Source organism: Apus apus, chromosome 9, assembly GCF_020740795.1.
Source record: "Apus apus isolate bApuApu2 chromosome 9, bApuApu2.pri.cur, whole genome shotgun sequence".
Classification (NCBI taxonomy): Eukaryota; Metazoa; Chordata; class Aves; order Apodiformes; family Apodidae; genus Apus; species Apus apus.
Genome location: NC_067290.1, coordinates 21721862 through 21738068, shown reverse-complemented (window position 1 = coordinate 21738068; position 16207 = coordinate 21721862). Strand labels below are relative to the sequence as shown.

General features: G+C 45.8%; 2 protein-coding genes across 5 annotated transcripts; one reads left to right on the top strand and one right to left on the bottom strand.

The window, feature by feature from the left end:
- Positions 1-404: 404 nt before the first annotated feature.
- MRPS25 (mitochondrial ribosomal protein S25) lies at positions 405-2267 on the top strand. 4 transcript variants are annotated; one of them, XM_051627446.1, is made up of 5 exons: positions 405-493; positions 944-1035; positions 1166-1244; positions 1555-1642; positions 1876-2267. In XM_051627446.1, exons 3-5 carry the CDS (start codon positions 1196-1198, stop codon positions 2066-2068), a joined length of 330 nt encoding a protein of 109 aa, XP_051483406.1. In that variant the 5' UTR covers positions 405-493; positions 944-1035; positions 1166-1195; the 3' UTR covers positions 2069-2267. The 4 variants fall into 4 exon arrangements, with proteins under 4 accessions (XP_051483406.1, XP_051483405.1, XP_051483404.1 ...); XM_051627445.1 differs by having other exon boundaries at positions 1138-1244; XM_051627444.1 differs by having other exon boundaries at positions 420-512; positions 1138-1244.
- Positions 2268-3182: 915 nt separating this feature from the next.
- On the bottom strand, positions 3183-15716 carry RBSN (rabenosyn, RAB effector). Its single transcript, XM_051627442.1, has 12 exons — positions 15633-15716; positions 15095-15344; positions 13769-13909; positions 11906-12006; positions 11233-11278; positions 10961-11122; positions 9864-10105; positions 9305-9375; positions 8543-8629; positions 7998-8100; positions 7505-7579; positions 3183-6656 (listed from the first exon to the last, which is right to left on the bottom strand). Exons 2-12 carry the CDS (start codon positions 15255-15257, stop codon positions 5523-5525), a joined length of 2325 nt encoding a protein of 774 aa, XP_051483402.1. The 5' UTR covers positions 15258-15344; positions 15633-15716; the 3' UTR covers positions 3183-5522.
- Between the last annotated feature and the right edge of the window lie 491 nt (positions 15717-16207).

The following is a 16207-nucleotide window of genomic DNA, read 5'->3' as shown; positions in this document are numbered from 1 at the left end:
CAACTGAAATTAATTTAAAAAATAATACATGTGATTGCATTTTGGTTGGGTTGGGGGTTTTTTCCCCCGTTTTGTTTTTTCCCTTTTTTGGGGGCTATTTATTCCAGAGAGGAGCAGTGCGGCCCTTCCTTCGCCCTCCAGCTTTCCGGCTTCCAGAGCTGTCACCAACGCCTCGCTGCTCCCGCCGCTCCCGCCGCGGGCCCCCCCGCCGCGGAGCACCGGGACCGGCCCCCCCCCGCGCAGCCCCGCGACGTCACGAGCCGGGCGGGACGTCAGTGCCTGGCGGAGCGCGGGGCCCGGGCCGGCCGGGGAGCGGCGGGACGCGGCTCCGGGGCGCGTGCTCAGCGCGGCTGCCGCCCCTGCTGGAAAAGCCGCCGGCTTCGCGCAGCCTCCGTAAGAGCAGCGCAGCGCCCGGGACACGCGTGGAGACACCGGCGGCTGCATCTCCGTCTCCGCAAGCTGCGGCCCGCCCGCCCCGCCGGCAGCGGCCCGGGTGAGGCAGCGGGGCCCGGGTGAGGCAGCGGGCCCGGGTGAGGCAGCGGGCCCGGGTGAGGCAGCGGGGCCCGGGTGAGGCAGCGGGCCCGGGTGAGGCAGCGGGGCCGGGTGAGGCAGCGGGGCCCGGGTGAGGCAGCGGGGCCCGGGTGAGGCAGCGGGGCCCGGGTGAGGCAGCGGGCCCGGGTGAGGCAGCGGGGCCCGGGTGAGGCAGCGGGGCCCGGGTGAGGCAGCGGGGCCCGGGTGAGGCAGCGGGGCCCGGGTGAGGCAGCGGGCCCGGGTGAGGCAGCGGGGCCCGGCCCGGCCCGGCCCGGCTCGCGCCGCTGCTGAGGGGCGGGGCTCCCGGCGGGCCCCGCGCGGCGCGGGGCTCCCCGCCCCCCCCCCCGCCCCCCCCCCCCCCCCCGCCGCCATGCCGATGAAGGGCCGGTTCCCCATCCGGCGCACGCTGCAGTATCTGAGCCAGGGCGATGTCATCTTCAAGAGCTCGGTGAAGGTGATGACCGTGAACTACAACACGGCGGGAGAGCGGAGCGAGGGGGCGAGGTGAGCGCGCGGCGGCCGCGCCTGCCCAGACACCGCGGCTCGCGCGGCTGCGCCCGCCTCGGGGACCCCGCGTGTCTGTGCGTTTCTTCTTCTTCTTTCCAGAAAGTTTGTGTTTTTCAACATCCCCCAGATCCAGTACAAGAACCCCTGGGTGCAGATCATGCTGTTCAGGAACATGACCCCCTCGCCCTTCCTCCGGTTCTACCTGGGTAGGCGCTGCCGGGGGCGCGGAGCCGGCGCGGCCCGCGGGGCCTCCCTGCGCGGTTTGCTCCGCCGCTCGGCCCCGCGGGGGGGCAGGGCGGGCGCGGGCTTCAGACGGGGCTTCTGTGGAACCGGGAGCGGGTGCCCGCCTGCCCTGCCAGCTGGCCCAGGCGAACACCGCGCGTTTCCTATTGAAACGTTGTACATTAGAGAAGCAGATGCCTTAGTTTGCATGTTTATAGCACTTCTTGTAGCTACCGTGAAACAGCAGGGCAAGGGAAGGGAGACTGACACACTACTACAAATCTTTCTCGACAGACAATGGAGAGCAAGTTTTGGTTGACGTGGAAGATAAAACCAACAAAGAGATAAATGAGCACATTAAAAAAATCTTGGGGAAAAGCAAGTAAGTAACTCTTAATAACTAACATCCAGTCTAGCATACATTGTAGTACAATCCCTGCAAACTTGTCAGATGTACAGAAGAAAATCACACTTTTCCCAGACAAAATTGACATGTGCTACGTCAAGTCCACAAGCTAGGAACTGTAAATCTGTCTTTCTCATAAATTGTGTTCAGGGAAAGAAGAAATGTTGACATTCAGGGTTCTGATAGTAATAAACAGCTCTCTTTTCTAGAGAAGTACTTGAAAAAGAGGAAAGAGAAAGGAAGAAACAATCACATCCTGCAACTTTCGGGCCCAAGAAGTATCATCTGCGAGAATGCATGTGTGAAATCGAAGGCCAAGTTCCCTGCCCAGCTTTTGTGCCACTGCCTAAAGAGATGAGAGGAAAATATAAAGCTGGTATGAAAAATGAAGCATCAGCCTGATCTCTCAAGTCATGCAGTTGGTTTTTCCTTGGGGCTGGACAGTCAAGGTACTTAGTGAGACACAAGAGCTAACAGTTCCTGGAAACAGGAACAAGCAAATTCATGTAATACAGACAACCTTGTCTCTCAAGTCTTCTTACAGCTACAACTAGAATGACTGACGTGAAAAAAAAAAAATCAATAAAAGTTTAAAACATAAGTTTTTTGGTGCCAGTTTTGCAAAGCATTACAGTCAATATGTCATAAAAGGAAAACAGAACAAGGAAAACAGTGACTACAGCCCTATTTCCTACTCATGCCTGCATGTATAAGGTTATGGCAAAAAAAGGACCATGTTTGCTTTGGGACAGAGACTAGACTAAAAAGTAAATTTATCTTAGAAGCAGCACAGAATACTACAATTTATAGGAATTTGTGTGAAAGTGTTCCTGCTGGTTTCCATCTTGTACAAACTGAAGACAGCCAAATGATCATGTCACTCAAACTACATGCTTAATTTTCTTGTTTAGTTACTACTCAGAAACAGCTAAAAGTCTCATTTACAAGAAGGTACAACCTTTGCAGATGATAGTGCAGCTCTGAGAAGCACCGATCGAGTCAAGAAAATCAGCAGTAAAGAACATGTAAGTTGGTATTTGAAAGACATGCTTTACAATTACCACTCCTTCAAAAAATTTAAAGCTACTTTTAAGGCAAGAAAATTTCCTAAACTAACTTTCTTAAAAAAAAAAAAAAAAAAAAGCCAAAGATAGGAGAACTGTGTCTAGATTGATCAGCTTCCAGCAAAGTCTAGCCAGCAAGTCCATTATGCCCCAACTCCAGAATTGCTGTAGAACTCCTTATCTCAAACACTCCTGCTCTCTGCACATGGTAAAACAAATTCTAAACCATCATAGCTTCTGCCTCACCACACAATTGCATTACACCTGCAGTAGTACATACATGCATCTGGTGGGTTGTGGTACATTGCTTGGCATTTGGTAATTGCACGTGCCTTTAAGTCAGGCTTATAAATGTAAATTACTGTAGAAGTGCATTTCTGAGCTAATGTTCAAATACATCATTTCACACCAATTCAAGCATTCCATAAAAACTGTCAAGGACAAACACCACACAAAATAAACATGTTGGTTTATTTCATCTCTGTTTACAAAGTTTTCATACAGAGTAGTGCATGCAGTTTTAACAGAAGTCAATGCTAATTACTGAGCTTTATGGTTAACATGTCTTCATTCTCTTGTGCCCTGTGATCCTCACAGCAGTCCAAATACCAGCGTAAGGTCTTCACTTTGGAGATGACTTCAGTATCAGATGTCTAGTCTATCACGTTTAACACTGACAACAATCATGAGGTATGCTAGTCAGTTACCTGCTTGTAAAAATACATTATTACATGTAGAATAAGGATACTTTAATTATTAGTGTATTAAACTGAAAATACAAACAAGGCAGGATAGTTGCAACCAGGAAAACCACTTTTTTAATGTGAAAGCTGAAACCACTGAAATATTTTTCATGTTTATGCCAAAAAAATATTTGGGTTACAGTGCAGGGAGCAATCCTCTTGACTAGCAAACAAGTCTGTCTTAAATAGCTTTATACTATTTCTATTAAACACTTGCCATCTTAGCTTTTCTTGCCACCTTCATAAAGCTGGCACCACTGTGCAATTTTGTTTATGACCTTCCAGAAACCTCCACTTGTCATTTCATTTGGTGCAAAATAACATAGCGTTTCAACTAATACATCTCTGTATAAAAACTTCATGGTCTTAAGACAACCTGTCCTGCACATCTTTCAGCTGCAGATTTAGGCTACAGTAAGAACATCAGCTCTCCTTCACTGGCTACTCTTACCTCCTCAGTGACTAGTGCCATTAAGTGAGGAAATAGGTGGTTTGGTTTTCTTAAAGTTCCACAAGTCCCCTCCTCCATTTACTTGCAGCAAAATAAAACTGGAATTCCTGCTCTTTAGGTAGTGTAATTAGTTGTGTCTCTAAAATACTATGCAATGCTTGGGTTACAGATATGTTGATATATATTATCAGAGACACAGTTAAGGGACATCTGAGTAAGCTCACTACTATTTGTGCTATACAGTGTGATCTGCCTGATTTTCCTCTATTTCAGCTTAAAATAAATACACCCTTGAGACTAACCCCTCCCCACCACCCTTTCAAACACTGATGCCTGATGATAGACCTCTGCCTTTCAAAGATAAAAATCAGAGCAGCTCAGGCTCCATGTTTTGCAGAGACAGAGGCTGTCCTCACCCTGAAGTGATCCTGCATTTTGGATACCGACCTTCAGAAGCCCTCTGGCATCACAGCTGCTGGCTGTCACCTAGGCATCCCCTGGACCACAGGGGCACAAGATGACTCCAACGTGGAGCTTCCTTTTTAAGATAGACATGCCTGATTCTCCCAACAGCTTCTGGTGGGAACCAAATACAAAAGAGAACTGCTGTTTGGCACTACTGTAGCCACAGACTTTGTCTCCCAGCTTTCAATGAATTCCAGTTCAGTGGCCCTTCAGCTCTCCATTTTAAACAAGGTATTTTTTTCCTTGAATGCTACAAGAGGGTTCCAGTCTCACATATATGACAAACATGATCATTCTGTCACCCAGAGAATGTAAAGGAATGTGTAGATTCCATAAGATAATTAGGAATTAGAGGGTCACCCTTTATATTATAATTTGAAATGGTGCTAGCCTGATGCTTTTTACATGGAAACAAGGAGGTATTTGTTCCCACACAAGCAGGTCTCCAAAGCCAGCATGGCTCTCTAGTACACCATAGTTTGTGCTCAGAGCAAACAGAAACTGAAAGGGATTAAAAGACAGCATCCAAATGTTACTTGGGGATTGTTACCAACACATTAAAAAGTCACTCATTGATATAAAGTTCTCAGTCTTAAAATCCTTTATGCATTAGCATTGCACAAAACAGATCTGCAAGCCTGCATATTCTGCACCTCAAAGAATCACAGTGGTCTTTTAACAGCCCGTTCTGGTAACACCATCAGGCAGCTGATCTACCTGCAACCCTGCACTGTCACTGCCAGAGGGTGCAGAGGTTCCATAAAATGTTCCATCTCTCTTTAGCCAACAGCCAACTCAAAAGGCCAAGACTGCAACAGAAAGGGGGGCAAGATGACAAATCAACATGGCAACCACTTCCAAATTGTAATTCCCTATTAGCACTTAACCACTTTGACCAAAATAAGCACACAGTAAGACCTCATGCCAACATTTCTTAGTGTAAGCGTTTGGAACCAGCAGCATACCTCAGCAACTCCTTCAAGACTGAGTAGTGGAAATGCCTGATTGAAAGTGCATAAAAGTCAAGATTCTCCCAATTCCCTCTTGTGACCTGTATTCCTGTTTGTATCTGCTCTACCTTCCCATATTTAACAGTAGACTTCAAATAATTATTACCCAACCCCACTGCTGCTTCAGCAGTTGGATTTCTCCTTCTGCTTTGCTAATGTGCGCTTCAGTTCCTTCAGGTTCTCTGTCAGTACCTCCACCTCATCCATTCGTCCGCTATGCTTGGCATCAAATATATAAGCTTTGATGTTATCTATCTGTTGGAGAAGCAGCTCCTCCTCTATAGCCTCCTCTCCAGAGATCTCATTGCCATCCTCCACCTCAAAGGGATTGGTAGAGCATCCCTCTTCAAATGGATTCCCAAAATTCCAATTGTTTGTAGGCTTTTGAAATGGATTTTCATCCTCTTCAAAAGGGTTTGAAGTGGTGCCAGGTGCTCCATTAGTTTGTTCATCATCCTCCTCATCTTCAAATGGATTGTATTCTTTTCTATCACTTTGCAGAGCTGTGTTAGAGAAAGGAACCACTGGAGAAGTGTCTTTGGCAAATGGGTTAGCAGGATCGTCCTCTAACGGAGGGGTATCAGCTTCATCTTCAAAGGGGTTTAGACAGGTTGGCTGAGCTCGGTCATTGTCACACTGTGGGACATTCTGGGGTTTGAGTGTGAAGATCAAGTGCTCTTTAGCTGGCAGCTGCTCAACAGCATGAGTTTCAAAACTTTGCTCCCCTTTGAACTGAGTAATATCCAAATCCAACACATGTGCTGTCAAGTTCCGATTCTCTTTTGCAACTTCATGCTGATGGTGCTTGACTTCTCTTAAGTCTAAGGACCGTGTCCTTGAATGCTGAGACATCAATTTGTGTTCTCTTTCCCACTCTTTTTCACGAAGGATCTGAAGTTCCTCCCTCTGCATCTCTTCCTCTTCTGCCTGTTTTTTAGAAAGCTCGATAGCTTTCAAGGTTTGTTGTTGGTCATACTCATCCTGCAGCTGCCTCAGGTTCTCCTGCAACATACGGACCTCGTCTATCCTGTTTGCTGCCTTTGCTTGTTTAATGAAGGATGTGATATTGTCAATCTGCTGAAGAAGTGGGTCTGCTATCTCACTCTCTCTGGATATGCTAGATGTAGGTAACCAGCCTTCAGACTTCCTGACTATTCCTTTTCTCAGGTGTGTTGTATCACCATTAAGTGCAGCTGCAGATCTGGAGATAAAGTCTTTCTGCTTTTCATCTTGTTTTCCCTGTGTTTCAAGAGCCATCTAAAACAAAAAAACACGTAAGAGAACAACACTGTGAGCTTGAAAAATTCCTTTCTCAAAATCCATAGGTATATGAAGTTAGCTGATCTTAGGTGTTGCTGGCTGTCACTGAAAGGGATCAGCTGCGTTTTTGGTTCCTTTGCAGAAAATGCTTATTTTCAAAATATTACCTAAATAGTTCTGTTTGGCTTGTTTGTGATGAAATTGATCAAAATGCCACATCTGCCACTAGAAATCTGAGAGCAAGTAGGAGCAGTGATGGTGCTTTATACAGAGCAAAAAAGTGCCTAATGCAAGTGTGCTCAGAGTGGTCTAGAATGATTTGGACTGTAACTGTATCAGAGCAGATATCTGAAACAGAATATCAGCATTAAATCTGAACCTCTACCTGAAGATAAAGCTATTTTAGCTTCTAATTGATGATGTCCTCCCTCCTAGCTGTAAAACACACCTCTACTGGAAGAGGTGTTCTTATTCTAGTATGTCCTTTTTCACCACTGAAAAAAATCTCCAAATTCCACTCATGCAAATGAACTCCAGAGCAGTTTCAAAATCCACATAAACTACCTAATGTGCTTGGTTCAGGGTCTGCTCTGCAGACACTGCAGGAGAACAACACAGCTGCTGCCTGCCAGTGTTCAGCTGCTCTGTGTGCACTTGCTCGTGTTCTGGATAGAAAACAGTGACAGTGTCACATCAACCCCTGAAAAAGGGTATGGGATGATCTGGACAAAAACTTAAAAACAAATCCAACAGCAAAGGCAACTACTCATACACACACAGCTGCTGGCCTTAAGCCCTTGAAAGAGGCTCTGGTACAAGACATAACAGATCTTAATCTGTCTTACCATCTGCAGTCTTCTCTTCTTCAGTTCTTCGTACTGGTCTTTGGTTGGCAGGGACATTAGGCCAAGCAGTTTTTCCTGGCAAAAATTAGAAAGGTTCAGTGTTGCTTGCAGGCATTCAGCCCATTTTCAAGTACTTGAAAAGAGAGATACCACCAAGAGAGCACCCCACAAAGGGACACTGCAGCCACTGCTGCAAGTCCGAGTCTTTGCTGCCATAAGGGCACTACTGCTGGCTGGGTTCACAGCCCAGCAAGGGACAAAGCCAAGATCCACACACTCTTAGATCCCTCAACTCAATGCTGCTCTGACTACACTACCTGTAATCAAGATATCTCATTAAGGCTACCCTAAGTCACTGGGGAAACTACAGAAATGCTTTGAATTAAACCTCCTGTCAGAAGTTTCAAACCACAGGGATGCCTGCCCAAGAAGAGAACACTACAGACAGCACTATATAAAATGTACATCCGTTCATATCGTGTGCTCCATTTACCTGAACAAAAAGTGTAGCTGAATATCTTATCATTCTCTGAAGTTGTAGAGTTTTAGGGTGAGGTTGGGGATCTTCATGCAAGCCTAGACTCAAAATCTTCTTACTGAATCAAAGCAAACATACAGCCTCATCAGTTCATAAACAAGGGCCAGCAAAAATGCAACAAAAGGGGAGAGAGATAATATTGCAGTAAAATATTCTGATGTGCTTTTAAGTAAACTACTTTGGGTATTACAAATTATAACACTTTCCACTCCCATTTTTTTAAACTGTTCCACTATTAGTTTCCTCTGTGCTCAGCTATTTCCACTGCAGAGGAATGCATGACTTTTAAGGCTGGAAAAGGAAGCAGAAACGGATGGTGCACTGGAACAGCATCCATCTTTCACATTCTCTTCACAACTGAGCAGACAAATTGATTATCCATACAAATAAGCAGGTATATGCTACACAAACACAAACACCAGCAATTCAGAAAAGCTAGAGAAGCCATAACAGAGGGAGATACACGTGGGGGTGGGGGAAGAGACTTTTTTTTTTTTTACCTTAGAGCATCTATAAATTCGTACACTTTTTGAATCTCCACCCTCAAGTCATTAGCATGTTCAAGATTGTAGGTTGTCTCCCCAGCACTAAGAAACAAATACAACTTTACTGTAAGTCATGCATCCAGCTAACAATATACACAACACTAGAAGTTATCCCAAAATTACTAAGATTAAACAGTGGTAAGAACAGCTAACATTAAAAGGGTTGAACGATTTAATTTCAAGCTCGTTGTTTAAACACCCTTTCTTTGGGACAGAAGTGGAAAATGACAATCATCTTGTGAACATAATTTTATTTTTTGTTGTCTTTTTATTTACTATTCTAGAAGAAACTTTTTTTAAACACAAGAATGCCACTCTACTGATAATACCTAAAATATACACAACGAGCAAACACATCTATTTTGTGTTTTTTTCCAGGTGATTGGATGTGGAAAAAAACACTGATGGAAGAATTAACTATACCAATAAAGTAAAACAGTCATCTCCACTAACACTTGCCAGAAGGCAGAACCCCACATGGGTATAATATTTAAGGTGCTCATAACCAACCATCCACCTGGGGACACAATCAATTATATGCCCTTCACTAGGATCTCATATTTATTGATAAAACAAATTAGGATTTAGCAGGGCAGACCACCAGTTTTTAGCTTCTGTCTCCTTTTATACCACAAATATAAACTCCTTACTCCTTTTTCCTTTTGGTGAGGAAAAATACAAATACATGCATAAACAAAAATCAGCAAATGGGCTTACTTAAGTGATTCTGCCATCCTTATGTATTCTGGTGCCTTCTGGTCAACCTTCTCCATGCAGAGTCGGAGTTTCTTGTTTAAAACAAGATGTATAAAAAATAACTTACATTAAAACACTAGTGCAAGAACATGGTGACATAAACCTTTCATGCTGGCTGGGCACTTTCAGAGTTAACCCTGATAAAAGCTCTTTAACTGTTCAGGGTGACAAGACTGTCCAATTATCTTCAGAAGACACGATGGTGTGGTCAGGAATAGAGAAAAACTCCCTCTACTCCTGCAAGCTGAATTTTTAATTCCAAAGCTGACTTAATGGATAACTTAGATAACATCTAGCCTTAAACCTCTTCAGAAAGAGCACCAACAGAAACTATCTCTCTCCTGTGGCAACTGGCTCCATCATTTAAGATACTACAGGGCCTGAACACCCTCTAGAGTCTACTCTAACACAAGCAACTATTGCCATCAAGTAAGAGCCTGGACAGGAGAGAACAAACCAAAAGCCAACTAGTGACAACTGCAGACAGACACCCTGCGGATGAAAGCAGAGTCTGACTTGCCTCATAGAGTTTCACAATCTCTGGGGTGTGCTCTCTCTCATCAATCTGCTGTTCTCTTTTCAACAGGGTATCTTTGCAGTGCTGGCAGCAACGGATCCGCTCATCGTCCTTCTCATCCAGAACGGAGCTGACGCTGCTGACGCTGCTGATGCTGCCACGGCGGGAGCCATGGACACTGCTGGGTGAGGAGGTCGGGCTGGTATGAGCACTCAGGGCCTCTTTGCTGGCACTCGTGAGTTTGCCTAAAAATTATACACAGGTCATTTGACAGTGACCGGAGAAGCCAACAGATTTTACCAACGCAAATGGATTGCACTTGAACAGAACCTCTACATTCAGGTAGTACTAGAAAACCACAGTGAAGAAGCCTGCTGAAAGATATGCAAGGAACCCATGACAACCAAGACAACAAGTCAGAATTTGGGTTTTCACTGTAAATCCTGCTCCATTCTAAAAGCAGCCAGAGAGCAGACTGCTAAGAACCACCCACGTTGGTTATGCCTAGAAGCATTCTCATGTTGGTGCTTGCACAGTTATAGAATAGTGTGTGGAAGAACAGGTAAGTTAATGCTGTCCATGTTTTATGCTTGAAAGCTCCAAAAAGCATGGTTAGTATTTATTTCCAAAGAAAATACAGTCACCTCTGCAATGCACTAGATGAGGAAATTAAAGTTCAAAGGGTTTCTTAAAGGTTTGTGGATTAATTTCCTTAATGTCATCATTTCGACAACTGTGGGCAAGACTGGAAGTATCCACAATAGTTTTAAATGTCAAGAACCTCAGCAGTTATAATTCCTGACGGGAACTCAGTAAAATAAGACACTAAATATTAATTATATTTACTAGTAGTAAATACTACTACTACTTCTAATAATTTTTTCAACTCTAAAGAAGGAATGGAGAGAAAGGATGGAGAAATCATTCTTCTTACTCTGAATCACAGACAAGTGCCTGCATGAAATCAAAACTCATATTAAAGACCAAGTTTTCCACACAGGCAGAATATAACCAGCAGCTTTTTTTCTAAGGGCAGAAAGCCAGGATGCAGTTAGCACTGAGTTAAGTAAAGGGAAATTAACACCACACTTCCTACTTACTTGCCAAAGGAAGACTGACAAGTTCTGTGCACTTCTTGCACATAATGGACCCACAAAGGCGGCAGTGGTGGCGTCGGTTTCGAATACTGAACTTACTGCCACAGTCTGGGCAGAAGGGAACATCCTGATCACTGACCCAAGGCACAACAGACTTCTCTATAGCTGTGAGTGGGAGAGAGGGGAGAGAACACACAGCGTAAGGTCCTCATCCCATTAATTGCTCAGCTGGTTAAACTATAGGAGCAAATAGGCTGAGGCAAGCTCATACCCACCTCTTATTTTAGCTGACTCAGTGTTTGCTCTGTCAAATGATGTAAGCTAGGAGGAGATAAACAGCACATTCAAGAAGACTGTACTTTTACAAGAAAAAAAGCACAACCCAGCCCAACAAGAAAAGGAAACCTGGCATTTTAAGAAGTAGGAGTCTTTACACTAGATTCCTGCAACTTTTCTATTTATTTCTAATGCCATATTCATACAAGTAGTGGTAAACAATGAATCCAAAACCTGTACAACTCAAAGCATTCTGGACATAAATCTTACAGCATTCAACATTGCTACATCTGAGCCAAAACGTAAGTGTAACATTGGTAGATTTTGAAGAACACAAAGCTGGAAGAATTATGACAAGAACATTAGGGAGAAATTTAGTAAAGTAAAAGATGGAGAAAATAGACAGGAAAAGATGGTTCTTGCAGCACATGGAAGTAGCATCTTCAGCTTGGAAACAGTGCACAGAAACAGAAATTACACCTGCAATACAGGGTCAGACCAAGCATAGTGCTCCAGGGTAAAAAAGGAAAACAGTAGTGTGCAAAGTCAGTCATAGTTTGGTATCCTTTAGAAAGTGCACTGCTAGATAAGTGGGCACACTCATACTAAAATATGATTTTTTTTTAATCTAGAAAACATTCAGAAGGCTGGAATATTAAAAAACAAATTTACCTTTTCTAACCTGATAATTAACTTATTAACTTCAACTACATAGTGATCAATCCTGGCTGCTCGGTGCTTCTTGAAATCAGAAAGATGGCTTCTCATAGCACCTGGAGAGACAGCAGAAAGTTTTCATGGTCACCCAGGTGTTCTGTATGGATTTACATGCAGTTAAAGGCCTCTTGAAAGACAGTTGTCACTTCTTTTCACTATTTATCTCTTATATTCAAATTTAATTTTAAAGACACAGGAGAAACCTACATTTTCAGTGCTGCTCTACATAAAACATGCAGGCTAAAGCTTTATCTCCAGGCTAACAACAGAGTTTTATTTCTACTACAGAAAACAAGCACTATGTTAAAGAGAACATCTGCAACTTGTTTTTTTCTCCCCCTCTTCATCCCTCAGTTACATTTGGCAAAGCTATTATCAACTAGTAGCATTCTCAAAACCAACTCCTTTTAGTTTCCTGGCTACATGTTGAACAAAGGAAACAAGCAAGTCCAGGGATTACTAGAGGTTGAGGCAAAAGCAGCTCCTCATTCAGACTGGTAATCATCCTCCCACCTTTAGGGGTCTGAACCAAATCTTTGAAGGCAGTTCAGGTTTACAGAAAACTGATCACCAAGTACACAAAATGACAATATAGCATGTATTTGAGAAAGGCACAACTGATGCTCTACAATCTTAGTTTAAGTTTTGATCCTTTTTCAAGCAAGATGAGCCAGGTATTAAAAATCAAAGTTACAGAAAAAAACAACAACAACAACCAAACAAACCCCTACTGACTGAAACCACAACATCAGATGCTGCTTTCCAATACACCTACATAAGAATCTCACTATTTAAAGCTCATGAAATAACAAAAAGACCTCCAAAGCTGAACTCACAGGAATGAAAGGGCCCCTCTGGGTAACTGAATTCAAGCACTGCTTCAGAGACATCACACAGTCCCTTCCACAGACCTAACAAATCCCATCCTAAAATTCACAAGGTTCATCACTTCTCTGATGTTCAGAAACCTTCTGATAGTTCACTGCCTAAATTTATTCTTAGCTAACATTTATACTACGATTTCTGCAGAAACTGTTACAAAGTCAAAACTATAATAATCTACAGAATTCAGACTCTGCACACCCAAAGGAGTAAGTCCTAGTCTGTCAGCAGCACAGGGGAAACTTTTCCAGGAGCCACCAAAGATAGCGCTGCTTCCTCCCCCTGAAAATAACCATATTTCAGTATCAGCACGAGGCAATTTCCAGTAGCAGTATTTGTAATTACAGCCTCAGTCAACATGTCTTTGAAATTCTGTGCAGGTTTGGGGTTATTTTTGTTGGTATTTTGCTTGTTTTGTTTGTGTGTTTTTTTACACCTCAAATCCAACGAAAAAGCTGACAGAATTTAAATCAATGGACAGGTTTTTTGTCAGACTTGTAAACTACCAACTACTTTAACTGTAGCCCAAAAGAGAGATTTTACATAGCTATAGCTTAATTACTAATTACTGGGTTATCCGTTTTGTAAAAAGCCACCAGATGGTTGCAGAACACCTCAGCAAAGCTAGATGCACAGAGGAAAACACACATCCAGCAGGCCTCAACAGCTGAGGCACAGTGACCAGACAAACAGCTATCCTGCTCTCAAGGCCAGTTGGGGTACTGATCTCTTTTCCCCCCTCCATTCTCTGCATTTTGCCCATCTCCCCACACAATGTAGGAGGCTGCATAAAACCAATATGCAAACCACAGCCACAGTCCACAGCAAATCAATCACAACAGACACGATTCCATGCAAATCCAGAAACACTGCAGCACTCTCCCAACTCAGATGAATAGAAAAGTCCCCACTGCCTATCAGTTCCAGCTCTCCTACCTACTTCCTGAGGCTCCCACATGTAGGGATCTACTCCACCATAGCTGAATGACTCGTATCGCTCCTGAGACCCAGAATCAGTTCTGTCATCTTCTTGTTTCAGCAATTTCTTCTTTGCTCTTTTGGCCTTCTGGACTAGATCTGAAAAAGATAAACTCAAGTTATCAAATGTGGCAAGCAGTCACTGGACATTTCTCACATGAAACCAGTATGGAATGTTCCTCATCTTTTAGCAGAAGTCTTTTTCCTTGATGACTGGTTTACCCCCTGTGTGTTCTGTTTAGAACCAGAATGTGGGGCAGAGAATCACAGATTATAAGAAATCCTCTTTGTTTTCTGTCATAAAATATCACCAAAGTCCTTAGGACAAAGCAGTAGTTTTAGACAAGTCATTCAGGGACTACACTGTAAAACAGAAAGCTGTCTTAAACTATGGGACCAGTTTCACAGCATTCTGGGACATCATAGAGATAATACCTTAATGCTCTTAATTCTCGAAGATTTTCTTTACAACCACATTCAGTCAACCTCAAAACAAAAACAGGACAAACAAAAAAAGAAAAAGGGGAAGAGTGGGACCCAAAAAATAGTAAAAATTAAAGACTGTCTGACCACTATCTCTAGCATAATAACAGCCAGAAATTTTTTTTGCAGGGAACACACAGAATTATCACCAGCTTCTGCACATTCTTCTCTTAATTTAAAATGACACTGTGTGCAGAAAGGGAGTAAAAAAGGGAACTATTTTAGTTAAATGGAATTCAAAGGAGTTTTGCAAACACGGGTAGAAGTTGGTGACCCACATCACAACCCTGGGACACTCCCAGCACCTACCACCAGCTCCACCACCCACATGCTTTTCAGTCTTTTCCTACCAACAACCTTCTTTAACTTTACAGTAGCTGCAACCACAGTTTTATCTGCTGTCAAAACAAGGGATTAATGAACTTGTTCCTGGCAAGTACAAGAGATTCCCCATATTCTGTGAAGTCTTCAAGTAATGCTTGGGAATTCATCTGGGTTACAGTATAAATAAAGAATTTTTAGAAAAAAAACAACGAAGAAAGAACCCAGGAGACCAATAATCAATCTGACATTTGAAGAGTGATGCCTTTTAAGTACCTACTTTCAACAAGAATATTTTTAAGCATGGAGCACAATGCAAAAATTATGCCCTATCCTAAGGTAGCTTGTAGGGAAGTGCAACCCCACAGCTGACTTGAGAGTCGCTTCCACGGGTATTTCAGTGCTCCCCGACATTCGGGGAGCGCAGGGAGCTGCTCCGCGCGGCACCGGAGGCAGGAGAGCATCTCTCACGGCTCTTACTTCTGAGCTGTCCCCGCACGTCCCGCTCCTCGCCCGAGTGCTCCTCCTCGTAGTGCGCCTGCAGCTGCTGGAACGCCTGGAGGTCCTTCAGGCAGAGCGGGCACAGGAAGCCCTCCCGCATCTCGCCCGGGTCCCCGAAGGGCGGCGGGCCGCTGGCGGCCATGGCGGCCTCAGCAGCGCGGGCTCGGCGGCCCCGCGGGGGCGGCGCGCGGGCGGCGCGGGGGCGGCAGCGGCATCGTCCTCCGCGGGCCTGGAAGAAAGGCGGGCCGGGCGTCGGGGCGGCTCCTCCCCGCGCCCGCACCGAGGCCCCGGGCCCCGGGGAAGCGAGGCCTGCGGAGGGGGGAGGGCGCGGCGGGCCGGTCGGTCCCGGCCCCGGCCCCGGCCCCGGCCCCGGCCCCGGCGGTCGGTGCCGCTCGGCCCGGGGGGGGGGGGGGGGGGGCGGTGGGTCCGCGCAGGCGCGGGGAGGCAGCGCGCGCCAGGCCCCTGCCCCGCGGAGGGGCGCGCGCAGGGGGGCAGGCGGGCACGCGCCCGGCCTCACCTCAGCGGCGGGGACGCGGCGGCCCCGGGAGCGGAGCCCGGCGGAGGGCGGGGCGAGCGCCGAGGGACGGATGGACGGGAAGGGCGGGCCCGGGCGGCTCCATCCGGGAGCGGCTGCCGAGCGCAGAGCGATGGAGGGGGCGGCCCCGCCCGGGGGCGGGCTTGGCGGCCGCGCCGGGCCCTGAGGTGTGTGCGGGCGGTGGGGATGGGGCACGGAGCCCTCTGGGGAGCGGGGCGGCTCCGGGACAGCCGGTACCGCCGGTACCGCCGGGCTCTGCCGCAGGCGGCGGGAGATCCGCGCTTGGCTGCGCGGCCGCTGAGCCGCGCCAAGAGGAGCAGCGCTGCTGGCGGCGACAGCCCCGGAGCGCCCTCGGAGCCCGCCGAGTCTTAAAACCAAACTGATTTAACCGTAGCAGCACATGAATGCGACCAGCAGTGAACCTCTGATTTCCTACGTGTGCCCTTCCTTCCCTGTGAAGGGCTTTATGCTCTGGGTCTCAAACCACGCAGAGTCGATTCAGTTATGAAGAGAGAAACGGGCAACTGTGGAAATAACGCAGAACATCAGTTACAGTC